This window comes from Macaca thibetana, chromosome 7 (genome assembly GCF_024542745.1).
Source record: "Macaca thibetana thibetana isolate TM-01 chromosome 7, ASM2454274v1, whole genome shotgun sequence".
Classification (NCBI taxonomy): domain Eukaryota; kingdom Metazoa; phylum Chordata; class Mammalia; order Primates; family Cercopithecidae; genus Macaca; species Macaca thibetana.
The window spans coordinates 72,674,175-72,687,965 of record NC_065584.1 but is presented as its reverse complement, the minus strand read 5'-3'; the positions used below and the strand labels follow the sequence as shown (position 1 = coordinate 72,687,965).

Below are 13,791 nucleotides of genomic sequence, written 5' to 3'. Positions count from 1 at the left end.
GCTCCTTGAAACTGATATCGCAGTTGTGGGTTTGAAACTATCCTTTCAGTCAACTCAACTTCTAATATCTTGGTAAAATAAAATTATCAGTAAATTGAAATTATTTCAAATCACCATACATTAAAATCCTTGGTTCAGCTCTTAATATTTCTAGTCTACTATTATCTTTAAGATACATGAAGGTTTAAAAACTTTTTGTTTTTTTATGATAACCCAAGTTTATGTAACACATCTTGGTCAAAAGATAAGAAGTTCTACTTCAAACTTAGAGTGATTTCACATGGAAGAAATACTTATAAAAGCACAGACCAAAAACCTACTTGCTTCCCACATAAGGAGTTCAAGCACAGTATAAATGAATCACCTTTTCTCATGACATAATTAAAGAACTGCATGATGGAAATTCTTCCATATGAATCTGTATGAAGGAGTTTAGCAAAGACTTTTGCTGTGAAAAATTGCCTAAGAAAAGAAAATAAAGATTTAAATGATCTGCCAACATAAGAGAAAATGCCTTCTACATAAATTAGAAAATGGCATAAATTCATACAATTAAAAAATGAAAGAACAATAGAGACTGCTTATAATTCAAAAACTTAAAGTATTAAGCCCTACTTTGTTTTTTTGTTTTTTTTTAAAGAAACAGAGATTTGGCCGGGTGCGGTGGCTCTTGCCTGTAATCCCAGCACTTTGGGAGGCCGAGGTGGGAGGATCACGAGTCAAGAGATCGAGACCATCTTGGCCAACATGGTGAAACCCCATCTCTAGTAAAAATACAAAAAGTATTTGTATTCAGTATTTATATTGTATTATACTGTATTTATAATTATAATTTTATTATAATTATAGTATTTATAAGTATAATTATTAATAATAATATATTATTCTTACTTGCACTTGGGAGGCTAAGGCAGGAGAATCACTTGAACCCGGGAGGCGGAGGTTGTAGTAAGCCGAGATTGCGCCACTCCACTGCAGCCTGGCGACAGAGCAAGACTCCATCTCCTGTCCTCAAGTGATCCACCTGTATTGGCCTCCCAAAGCACTAGAATTACAAATGTGAGGCACCATGCCTAGCCTAAGTCATAAATGTTTGCATTCTTTTTTTTTTTAATTAAAAGTTTTATTTTGCAGAGATGGGCATGTGAGCCACAGTGCCTGGCCTTGCATTCTTTTTTGTTTGCTTTTGTCTGTCTTAAGGCTGAAAGTGTCATAAACTATATTCTTTTTTTTTTGATGGAGTTATTTAATAACTTCATACCAATGTGATTTTTTGACTGTAAATAATTTTATTAAATTTCATTAGTAACTTAAATTGACTCAAATGTCATACCATTTACTTCAATTAATATTTGAGGATTTATTTTTTTTAAAGGCAGGGTCTTGCTCTGTCACCCAGGCTGGAGTGCAATGGCTTAATCACAGCTCATCCTCCCGAGCTCAAGCAATTCTCCCACCTCAGCCTCCTGAGTAGCTACAGGTGTACACCCCCACACCCAGATAATATTTTTATTTTTAGTAGAGACAAGATCTCCCTAAGTTGCCCAGGCTGGTCTCAAACACTCCAGCTCAAGCAATCCTCCCACCTCAGTCTCCAAAACTGCTGGGATTACAGGTATGAGCCAGTGTGCCTAGCCAATATTTGAGGCATTTAAAATGCTTAACATAACATATTCTTTTGTTATTTATATTATTCTTACTTGCACTTTGCTCCAGCCTTTTCACCAACCTTCAAAAAGTTTTCATAATTGATCATCGCTTCCTCTCCAATCATAGGTGGTGTCTGGTGTTTGTCCAGCAAAAACCATAAGTTCTTAAGAGAATTGTGGAAGTGAAGATGTTATAAGTTAAAAACAAGATTTAAAAATGTAGTTAAATGCGTGCTTTCCACTAAAATGATAGTTTGTTAGCAGAGTCAATATTAAGATGAATCTCATGCCCTATTGTCTTTTTGATTACTAACAATAAAAATAACATGTATTGAGTGCCTACTAAGCTTTTGATATACACTTCCTCTTTAATCCACATAACTCTATGATACAGTTAGCTATCCCTACTTTAGAGATGATAATCCAAGCACAGAGATGTTAAGTCCATTGCCTAAAGTCGTATAGCAGGGCTGGGATTTGAACCTCTGTAGTCTGACCCTACAGCAGTGGTTCTGAACCTTGGCTGCACAGTATAATCACCTAGAGCCTTAAACAACAATAACAAACAACACTATTTTTGGGGTATATGACCCATGCAAACTCAGCAGTTGTTTCTGGTGGGAACTGCTGCTTCAGAGCCTATGCAGTACCACTCTGTAGTATGGACTCCATTAGGCACTAAAAAATCTTGCATGATTTAAGTAGTACAAATGGGAAATGGTTAATATCTAAAGCAACTTTTTGCTTAGTTCTTACCTGTAATTCTTCATTATCTAACAGTTCTCTGCTTTTTCTTTGTAGAAAGACAGCTCTTGATTCCTCTCTTAATTTCTGTAGTAACACTTCATCTTCAGCAGGCAGCTGAAAATACAACATAAATTTCTACATGTAAATTTTAGACTACTGGATCCTGTAAAATGTATGTGGTCTCCTAAAATAACTGTATGCCACAGCCTCAAATTATTTCTTGTATCTCACCTTAATTGTGCTTAACATTTGTTTAACAAAAACTGATCCACAGAGAATCAGTGATCAGCAAGGCTGGATCTCTGCCCTGAAAAAGCTATTCTAAAAGCTAGTCTAGTCCAAGTTTCATTTTATTTCCTTAAAGCACTGTGTTTCCATTGTCACCTTAGAATGATACAGAATTGGCTGGGTGCGGTGGCTTCCTTAGAATGATACAGAATTGGCTGGGGGCGGTGGCTCACACACCTGTAATCCCAGCTGTTTGGGAGGCAGAGGCAGGTGGATCACGAGGTCAAGAGGTCGAGACCATCCTGGCCCCGCCCCTACTAAAAACACAAAAATTAGCTGGGCATGGTGGCATGTACCTGTAGTCCCAGCTACTCAGGAGGCTGAGGCAGGAGAATTGCTTAAACCCGGGAGGCGGAGGTTACAGTGAGCTGAGATTGTGACACTGCACTCCAGCCTGGTGACAGAGTGAGACACTGTCTCAAAAAAAAAAAAAAAGATACAGAATTAAATGAGGATTAACTGAAGATTGACAATTTCAAAACCACCTTTGCAAAATTATAACAGTGAGAAAATGATGACAGTGAAAGAGACCTGACCTAACCAACTCCATCTTGTTTTTAACCTCCAATCTGCCCTTGGTCATTCCTGGGCATGGGCCAAGATATTAATAAATTTGGGAGAAATTTAGTTTATGATTTAAATGATAATAGCTCATCCTCAAACTAAACTGCCTTTGTAAAACTAATGAAAGGCCACCACGTCAGGAGGATGAGAAAGACCAGAATTCTGCTAAGATGGAGGCCAGTTAAATGATTAGCAGTCATTATTCCAGAGGTCACAAAAATCTGCAACATCCTCAATTACTCCTGTAAGTAACATCACTATTGTAGTACACAGGACCAGCCTTTTGAGATGTCTTCTCAGGCTTTTGCACTTCTGACTACCCAGTGGCCCCTCTTGGACCAGCCACTCCTCTGTGGCCCCAACCCAGAAGCAGACTCAGCACGCAAGGACCAGGACTGTTTTTCCATATCCGTGTGATTGCATCCCCAACCAATCAGTAGCACCCATTCCCTAGCCCTCTGCCTACCAAACTATCCTTGAAAAACCCTAGCCTCCAACTTTTCAAGAAGGCTGATTTGAGGAATAATAAAACTCCTGTCTTCCATTTAGTTGGCTCCATGTATATTAAATTCTTTCTCTCTTGCAATTCCCATCTTGATAAATTGGCTCTATCTGGGTAGCAGGCAAGAAGAACCTGTTGGGTGGTTCTCACCTGTAATTCTTCTTGTCCAGCAAAAACCATTTATTCTTCTTGTCCAGTTTTAGGAAAGCATGCCTGTTGAGATTGGATCACCTTTGTTCTTGGAGATGGTCAAGGCAGTGCCTATTATGTTGGCCTCCCAGGCAAGAGGGTTTGTCAACTGGGGTGATTTCCATGAGCAGAGCTTTAGAATGACTCATTCCAACCTGACTTAGAACAATCTACTTCATTTCTTCTTTTTTTAATTAATAATAGAGGCAGGGTCTTGCTATGTTGCCCAGGTTGGTCTTGAGATCCTGGGCTCAAGCAATCCTCCCACCTTGGCCTCCCAAAGTGCTAGGATTACAGGCATGAGCCACCACACCCAGTCAGAACAATTTACTTTAAAGAGCTCTTCTTCCTCTTCTACATCTTAGCCCCATTAAATGTACCTCAGTAAACCTTAACGTCAAAACTCAGGGTTATGGTTTTTACCTTTCATTTCCAGGAACTAAGATGCCATCCCTCCCATCAGAAGGAACAGAGTTAAAGGAGTACAAACCAAAAATAAAATTCTAAGGCTCCCAACAATCTGAATGGTCTTCCTCTTCAGTCAGGGCCCTTAAAATTTAACCTGAGAGACCGTTTCAGGGCATGATGGGAAGTGAGGGTCAAACATGCCTCATTCTACCTCTCTGGCATTAACATCAACACAGACTTTAAGTCTAATAAGAAACATTTTATGACCTATTCTCTCTGAAGCCTGCTAGCTAAAAGCTTCATCTGCATGATAAAACCTTGGTCGCCATAGCCTCTTAACTTAACCCAGACATTCCTTTCTGTTTGATCCCTGGTCTTTAGAGAAACTCAACCAAGTGTCAACCAGCAAATGTTTGAATTTACCTGTAGCCTGGAAACCCCGCTTCAAATTGTCCCACCTTTCTGGACCAAACCAATGTATTTCTCAAATGTATTTGATTGATGTCTCATGCCTCCCTAAAACATGTGAAACCAAACTGCACCCAAACCACCTTTGGCACGTGTTCTCAGGATCTCTTGAAGGCTATGTCACAGGCCATGGTCACTCATATTTGGCTCAGAATAAATCTCTTCAAATATTTTAGAGTTCGACTCTTCATCAACAGAAGAAACATTAGGAGGTGGGGATGGGGCTGCAGTTGGGGCTGACTGAGATTGTGTTCTAGTGACTGTAAAGGTAAACTGAGGCTGGAGCCTAACCAGGAACGAAGACACAAGGCAAATGACAGTGAGAATAGCCTTTATTAGGACTCGCGGGCGAGGTTCCTCGGTCCAAAGGTGCAGGCCGAGGAAGTCGCGCTGAGGGAGGAGGGTAGGGGCTTTTTATAGCCTGAGAGGTAGGGAAGCTGGTTGTACAAACAGGGCCTGGGGAGTCTTGAAACTACTAGGGCAGGAGTCGAGTAAGGGTCATGAGGAAGGGGTCTTTGGAAACTGTTTAACTGAAACTGCTGTTCACGAACTTGTGAAATGCAGGTGAGCTGCAGGTCTTGGGGGGGTGTGGTTGCCCAACCAGAACTCTGATGCATGTAAGTCTGTGGGTGTGTACAAGGGTAAAGGGAGTCTTTAACAAAAGGCCTGCTACGCCGGGTAACACCGCCATGTTGGATCTAACAGTGACTAGTTAACCAGCTAATCAGCCAAGGAAAGAAATGGTGACTCAAGATAATACGTGTTTTCTCTGAAGCAGTGGGGACCACGGAGAGGAAGAAGAAAGAAGGGAAAGAACTTTTTTACAAATCCATAGCTGCAGACAGGAAACCATCTAAGATCTAGAGGTGGCCCAAGAGAGAAGTGACACGAAGACAGGGAAAAAAGGAGATTCCCTCAGAAACCAGAAAAAGAAGGCGAAGGTTTGGTCCTGGAAGTACAAGAAAGTTCAGTCCTGGCCTCAGGAATGGGATCACACCATTCCTATCCAAGAGCTGTTAGGAATGACACAGAGTAGGAAAGGGGGCTTGGGTCAGCTCACTCCCACTATGGCACTTTTTCATGCATTTCCACTCATCACAAAACCCACGCCATCACCTCACTGATACCACAATGTCTGAACCATGCCTTTTACTCAAAAGAATTCCAGTAACTAGCCTTAGGAGATAACCAGAGTTGTGGAGTGGGTGTCCTATCTAGGGAAGGAACGCTGAACAACTGATTTACAGCCTTGTTGCCTCTAGCCAGACCAGGTGGCCCACTGCTCAAGATAACCATAGCAACCAGATAATGCACACCTGCATACCCTACCTGATCTGCTTTGCCCAGCCCAGCCTGCATACCCCACCCTAATATCAATCCCTGATTTAAAAAAAAAAAAACCCTACCAGCTCTTTTCAGAGAGTCAGGTGCTCTCTCTCCCTTTTGCGTTGAGAACCCAAGAACTTGTGTTCGATAACAGTAAGATCTTATGTAAGAATCTAGGTTAAATGAGATAATACAAAAGGCTCTGTGTGGGAAAAAGAGAGATCAGACTGTTACTGTGTCTACGTAGAAAGAAGTAGACATGAGACTCCATTTTGTTCTGTACTAAGAAAAATTCTTCTGCCTTGAGATACTGTTAATCTGTAACCCTACCCCCAAACCTGCCCTTGCAGAGACATGTGCTGTGTCTACTCAAGGTTTAATGGATTTGGGGTTATGCAGGATGTGCTTTGTTAAGTGCCTAAAGGCAGTATACTTGTTAAAAGTCATCAGCATTCTCTAATCTCGGGAACACAAACACTGCAGAAAGCCACAGGGACCTCTGCCTAGGAAAGCTATGTATTGTCCAAGGTTTCTCCCCATGTGATAGTCTGAAATATGGCCTTGTGGAAAGGGAAAGACCTGAAGGGTCGGTGCTGAGGAGGATTAGTAAAAGGTCTCCTGCCCGTCTCTGGGCAATGGAATGTCTCGGTGTAAAACCTGATTGTATGTTCTATTTACTGAGGTAGGAGAAAACCACCTTAGGGCTGGAGGTGGTACGTGCTAGTGGCAATGCTACTCTTAATGCCCTGAAAATGTTTATGGAGATGTTTGCATATGCACATCAAAGCACAGCACTTTTCCTTAAACTTATTCATGACACAGAGATCTTTATTCATATGTCTCCTTGCTGACCTTCTTCCTACTATGACCCTATGGTCCTGCCACTTCCCCTCTCCGAGATGGTGAAGATAATGATCAAAAAAATACTGAGGGAACTCAGAGGCCAGGGCGGCGGCCTGGGTCCTCTGTATGCTGAGCGCTGGTCCCCTGGGCCCACTTTCCTTTCTCTATACTTTGTCTCTGTGTCTTTCTTTTCTTAAGTCTCTCGTTCCACCTGATGAGGGAAATGCCCACAGGTGTGGAGGTGCAGGCCACCCCTTCACTCTGCAGTGCTTAGACACTCAATAAATGTCAATTCCCTTCTCTCTCCCCTAGGTTATCAAAAATATTCAGTTATCTAGCTGCCCCTGTTAAAGTGTGAAATGCAAAAAGCAGTAAAGGTATGTATGATGTAACCCCATTTTAAAAAATACACAGATACCCACAAAAATATGTAGAAGGATTCATATAAAATGTTCTGTTTACATTGTTGGGTGATGTTGTTATGGGAAGAGATCAACTTGTTTAGCCATATTTTTTTCCTTTTCTACAATAAATATTGTTTGGGTGAGGGAGAAAGGACAAGATGGAGGAAGGTGAACAAGAAGGCACAATCCATGTTGCTTCCGGGTTCTTCCTCACCAACTTTCCAGTGCGCGGGAAAATGCAGCCAGCGCCAGGGAAGATGTAGATCAAGCGAGCATGCGCCAGGTGATGTCAATCCAAAGAGATCGAAACTTACCCGGCCATGCCTATGGAGACGCCCCTATCACGCCCTTATCCTGCCCACTGCCCTCCCCCTTCCAGTACCAATGCATAAAAGTTTGCTGCCGGCAGGAGCCGGTGTGAGTTCTTCGACCCCCACATTCGTGGGCCAGAGAACCTCACCCGAGAGCGCCGGCACGACTTCCCTGGCCCCCCAACACCTGAGGACCAGAGAACCTTGCCCGAGAGTGTGCACATATTTGCAATAAAAGACTGCCACTTTCTTATGTACTTTGGCCTCATGTTTAATTATTTAGCTCTCTTAAATTAAATTAAGTTAAATGAAACAAAACAAATATGGGCTAGCATTACTGGCATATGATTCTTAAAAGGTTGAGAAGTATATATAAATGTTCAGTGAAAAAAATTTGCACTTGAAGAAATATTTCAGTATCCGGATAACTCACTTATATAAATACCTTAACCTGTAAGAACACTACCTAAATAAATGTTTACTATATTTGCAAATAATGTTATAATTAATAGAGTTAGAAGGTAACAGGTTCAAGGGACATCCAGCTAAGATTCCAGTTAACTTGTATAGTGGTTACATTTTCCATAATACTAAATAGATATTTTTTGGTAGACCTCACTTTCAGGTATAAATAGCTTTCTTTTTTAAAAAAATAAATAAATAAAATAAAATAAAAAGATGGGGTGGGCCCAGCATGGTGGCTCACACCTGTAATCCCTGCACTTTGGGAGGCCGAGGCAGGTAGATCACCTGAGATCAGGAGTTCGAGACCAGCCTGGCCAACATGGCGAAAACCCGTCTCTACTAAAAATACAAAAACTAGCTGGGTGTGGTGGCACACACCTATAATCCGAGCTACTTGGGAGGGCTGAGGCAGGAGAATCGCTTGAACCTGGGAGGCAGAGGTTGCAGTGAGCTGAGATCAGGCCGTTGCACTCCAGCCTGGGCAACAGCGAGACTCTGTCTCAAAAAAAAAAAGATGGGGTGTGGGGTGGTCTCACTATGTTGCCCAGGCCGGTCTCAAACTCCTGAGCTTAAGAGATTCTCCCTTCCTCACCCTCTCAGAGTAGCTGGGACTACAGTTGAATGCCCTACCATACCCAGGTTGTAAACAGCTTTTTTTCTTTTTTCTTTTTTTGAGATAGGCTCTTGCTTTGCTACCCAGGCTGGAATGCAGTGGCATGATCACAGCTCACTGCAGCCTCAACCTCCTGAGCTCAAGTGATCCTTCCACCTCAGCCTCCTGAGTAGCGGGGACTACAGGTGTCACCATCATGCCTGGCTAAGTTTTTTTGGAGAGACAAGATCTCACCAAGTTGCCCAGACTGGTTCTCAAACTCCTGGCCTCAAGTGATCCTCCTGATTTGATGGCCTCCCAAAGTGGTAGGGTTATAGGTGTGAGTCACTGCTCCTGGCCAACCTTTTTTTTTTTTTGAGACAGGGTCTTTGCTCTATCACCCAGGCTGGAGTGCAGTGACCCTATCGTAAATAGCTTTTCTTAAGGTCTATTTTGTCTATATGTCCCTTCAAGCCATTTTCAGAGTTTGGCACAGGGAAAGAAATAGTCAAGTGAAATTCCTTTTTGTTTGTTCGTTTGTTTGAGATGGAGTCTTGCTCTGTCACCCAGGCTGGAGTGCAGTGGCGTGATCTCAGCTCACTGCAACCTCCACCTCTCAGGTTCAAGAGATTATCCTGCCTCAGCCTCCTGAGTAGTTGGGATCACAGGTGCACATCACCACTCCTGGCTAATTTTTGTATTTTCAGTAGAGACTGGGTTTCATCATATTGGTCAGGCTGGTCTCGAACTCCTTACCTTGTGATCCACCCACCTTGGCCTCTCAAAGTGCTGGGATTACAGGCATGAGCCACCATGCCTGGCCTCAAGTGAAATTCTTTAAGTTTTCCATTTTCAATCGATTTTTTGGTTTAGCCTTGAGCAAAATTTTAAAACTTTGTAACAAAGCGTTGTATACCTGATAACACAATCCAATATAATACTTACTACTAATATCTATAATAAAAATTAGAAAGAAAAAGCCGACAGTTTAACAACTTTGTGTTTACATACCCACTTAAATCTAAACTTGGGGTTTTATTGGGCTCAAAATGTTTTATAATAGTGATAAGATTACAATAAAATAATAAATATACAAAATTTAAAATATAATCCTCTATTCTTAAAACATAAAATTCTGGTCCTATTTTTAAAATTACTTTTTTCTGGGGGTGGGAGGACAGGGTCTAACTCTGTTGCCCAGGCTGGAGTGTAGTGACACAATCACGGCTCACTGCTGCCTCGACCTCCTGGGCTCAAGTGATCCTCCTGCTTCAGCCTCCTGAGAAGCTAGGACTATAGGCATGCATCACCATGTCCAGCTATTTAAAAAAAAATTTTTTTTTAGAGATGGGGGCTTGCTATGTTGCTCTGGCTGGTCTCAAATTCCCAGACTCAAGCGATCCTCCCGCCTCAGCCTCCCAAAGTGTTGGGATTATAGGTATGAGCCATCTTGCCTTGCCAAAAATTGTATTTCATTTTTAAACTCTGCAGGACATTTGATTAGACACTACTTACCCTATAATAAAACCGGGGAATGGTCTTATAGAATTCATTTGTGTTTTTTCTACCTCCTTTCCATTCGGAGTAATATTTTGTAAATAAATCCATTTCTTCATCTTTTAATTCTTGTTCACTTTTTTTTTCTGGTAACAAAACAGATTAAGGGGAGCACTTTTAAAATCAAGCAGTACTTTTACTCAGGTCATCCTATATATTAATAATTTAATTATTAATTTATTAATAATTTAATAGTTGCAGTGCCAAAAAGGCCTTCACAATTGTGCTTAGACACTAAGCATATTAACTTTTCTGAAATACCAAGAATCACTATCTTCTACTGAAGCAGCCTCCTCTACATCTTCAACCATTTCTCAGCATGCTCCCTCTACTTCTGTTTATTGCTAAAGCTAGTCTCTTCCTCAAGTCATTACCTCTCCTACAGGACTCTGTAGAGTGCTAATTCATTCAATGAAAAGAATTTACTGAGCACCTACTATGTACAGAGAGCACTGTAGTAGACATGGAATGAGGGGTGAGCAAGACAGCGCCAGTCCCTGACCTCATGGAGTTTCAGCTTCACAATCACTGTTTCTCTACCTAATGTAGAGAAAACAAACAAAAAAACATCCTCTGTCTGAAGCTCAAAACTCAGGGCTCTATTACCCTGCAACTCGCCTGCTATTGGCACGTGGCTGTCTCATTCAGCCAATTCCTCCCCACTTATTTGTGGACTACAGTGACCGGTACACAGTGTTCTTCACAAGGTCCTGCAATCATTTAGGACAAATAAACATTTATGTGGGTGACCATGGGTCCTGCAACTCTAAAAACTTTCACCTCCAGTTCATTCTGCCATTTGGTTCTACAGCAAGATCACAGATTTTACTTGTACCTTTTCTGAAATCTTAAGCTCAAATATACTCTCAGATCATCCTTACTGGTAATTCAAAACCTCACTGCCATAGCATTTCCACTTCAGCCTCACTGAGCTCTTGAATTCTGTGATCTGTTTTCTCAAAAGTTATTTTACTCTTTCTGGTCTCATTTCCTTCCCAACAAGCCTGTAATTGTTTCCTTGAATTCCTTTTATGACTGTATTTCTGCTGCATCTGTTAACTGTTATTTTTTTTTTTTTTTTTTTTTGGAGACGGAGCTTCGCTCTTGTTGCCCAGGCTGGAGTGCAATGGCACAATCTTGGCCCAATGCAACCTCTGCCTCCCAGGTTCAAGTGATTCTCCTGCCTCAGCCTCCTGAGTAGCTGGGATTACAGGCATGCGCCACCACGCCTGGCTAATTTTGTATTTTTAGTAGAGATGGGGTTTCTCCATGTTGGTCAGGCTGGTCTGGATCTCCCGACCGCAGGTGATGTGCCCGCCTCAGCCTCCCAAAGTGCTGGGATTACAGGCATGAGCCACTGTGCCTGGCCTATTATGTTAATTTTTAACTTTAGACCAAACCTGTAAGTTAATTTCTTTACTATGGCTCAGTGCTGTTGGAGAAAACTGCAAAATTTTTTTTTTTTTTTTTTTTTTTTTTTGAGACGGAGTCTCGCTCTGTCACCCAGGCTGGAGTGCAGTGGCCGGATCTCAGCTCACTGCAAGCTCCGCCTCCCGGGTTCACGCCATTCTCCTGCCTCAGCCTCCCGAGTAGCTGGGACTACAGGCGCCCGCCACCTCGCCCGGCTAGTTTTTTGTATTTTTTAGTAGAGACGGGGTTTCACCGGGTTAGCCAGGATGGTTTCGATCTCCTGACCTCGTGATCCACCCGTCTCGGCCTCCCAAAGTGCTGGGATTACAGGCTTGAGCCACCGCGCCCGGCCCGCAAAATTTTTCAAGTAAAATCAAGACTGACAACTGACCGCTGAAGTTAACAATATGGCGGTCAATGATGATTCTTGAGAAGCAGGAATCTGAGACGAGTACAGATTTAACCAATAACTGTTTTAACAAATATTGCTATAAGGGGAACAGAAAAATGAGGAATGGTTAGAGGTGGAAATTAAGAAAGTTGAAGATGGGAGAAATACCAGCATGTTTATATGCTGATGGGAATGATTAAAGAAAAACTGATGATGCAGGAGAAGGGACAACTGCCAAGAGTACATTCTGCAGCAGGCAAAAATGGAATCTACTACAAAGGATAGGATCTAGTACACTGATGAAGGAACCAGACTTAAGCAGGTGCTGTACAACCTATATAATTTGCTTATTATTTTATTATTTCTCTCCACACTAAAGTGTAAGTTCTACAAAGACAGGGATTTTTGTGTGTTCTAAGCTACAATGGTACTTGGCACGAAACAGGCATGGAGTAAGTATCTGCTAAAAGAATGTAGTGTGTTCAAGAGTTAAGGGGTCAAAAAAGCACATAAAGTACAGGTACCTTCTTTTGTTTTTGAGACTGAGTCGTACTCTGTCACCTAGGCTGGAGGGCAGTGGCACGATCTTGGCTCACTGCAACCTCCACCTCCTGGGTTCAAGTGATTCTCCTGCCTAAGCCTCCTGAGTAGCTGGGATTACAGACACTTGCCACAACACCGGGCTAAATTTTGAATTTTTAGTAGAGACAGCGTTTCACCATGTTGGCCAGGCTGGTCTCGGTCTCCTGACCTCAGGTGATCCACCCACTTCAGCCTCCCAAAGTGCTGGCATTGCAGGCGTAAGCCACTGTGCCCAGCCAAGTACAGGTAACTTCTTTGAGAAGTTTTCCTATAAAGAGTGCAGAGAAATGCAGCAGAAGCTGGAGAGGAATGTGGGATCAAATGACTCTTTTTTTTTTTTTTTTGAGATGGAGTCTCGTTCTGTCGCCCAGGCTGGAGTGCAGTGGCATAATCTCAGTTTACCGCAACCTCTGCCTCCCGGGTTCAAGCGATTCTCCTGCTTCAGCCTCCCAAGTAGCTGGGATTACAGGTGCGAACCACTGTGCTCAGCTACTTTTTGTAGTTTTAGTAGAGACAGGGTTTCACCATGTTGGCCAGGCTGGTCTTAAACTCTGGACCTCAAGTGATCCACCTACCTCGGCCTCCCAAAGTGTTGGGATTACAGGCATGAGCCACAGTGCCCGGCCCAAATGACTTTTTTTAAGACAGGGTCTGACTCTTGTCACCCAGGCTGCAGTATAGTGTCATGATCATAGCTCACTGCAGCCCCAAACTCCTAGATTGAAACAAACCCTCCTTCCTCAGCCTCTAGAGTAGTTAGGACTACAGGGGTGCAGAACCACCAGGGCTAATTTTTTTACTTTCTATTTTTGTAGAAATGGTGTTTCACTATATTGCCCAGGCCAGTCTCAAACTCCTGGCCTCAAGCGATCTTCCCACCTTCGCCTTCCAAAGTGCTGGGAGTGAGCCACCCGGCCTCCCAACAACACTCCCCCCACCCACCCACCTTTTAAAAAGATGGGTGATATTAATAGCACACTTGTGCTGGTGAAAATGATCCAGCAGAAGGAAAATCTGACGATGTATGAAAGAAAGGATGAGGCTGGAAGGAAGTCAGTGAATACAGGAGAAAGAATGCAATCTAGTGGTGGAGTG

General features: G+C 42.5%; 2 protein-coding genes across 4 annotated transcripts in view; one reads left to right on the top strand and one right to left on the bottom strand.

Moving 5' to 3' along the window:
• PPP2R3C (protein phosphatase 2 regulatory subunit B''gamma) overlaps nt 1-13,791 on the bottom strand; it is a 37,023-nt gene that overhangs the window by 21,334 nt on the left and 1,898 nt on the right. For 2 of the 3 annotated variants that reach the window (XM_050798111.1, XM_050798112.1), the window contains exons 2-5: nt 10,272-10,399; nt 2,406-2,510; nt 1,701-1,813; nt 365-462 (exon numbers count right to left, since the gene is read on the bottom strand). In XM_050798111.1, the coding sequence (XP_050654068.1) occupies nt 365-462; nt 1,701-1,813; nt 2,406-2,510; nt 10,272-10,399 (444 nt within the window). The remainder of the gene's footprint in view (nt 1-364; nt 463-1,700; nt 1,814-2,405; nt 2,511-10,271; nt 10,400-13,791) is intronic. The other variant, XM_050798114.1, reaches the window with a different exon arrangement.
• Nucleotides 5,394-13,791, top strand: part of PSMA6 (proteasome 20S subunit alpha 6) — a 205,501-nt gene continuing 197,103 nt past the window's right edge. Inside the window, exon 1 of the mRNA XM_050798123.1 lies at nt 5,394-5,404. The gene's annotated coding sequence lies outside the window, so the exon portion shown is untranslated. The remainder of the gene's footprint in view (nt 5,405-13,791) is intronic.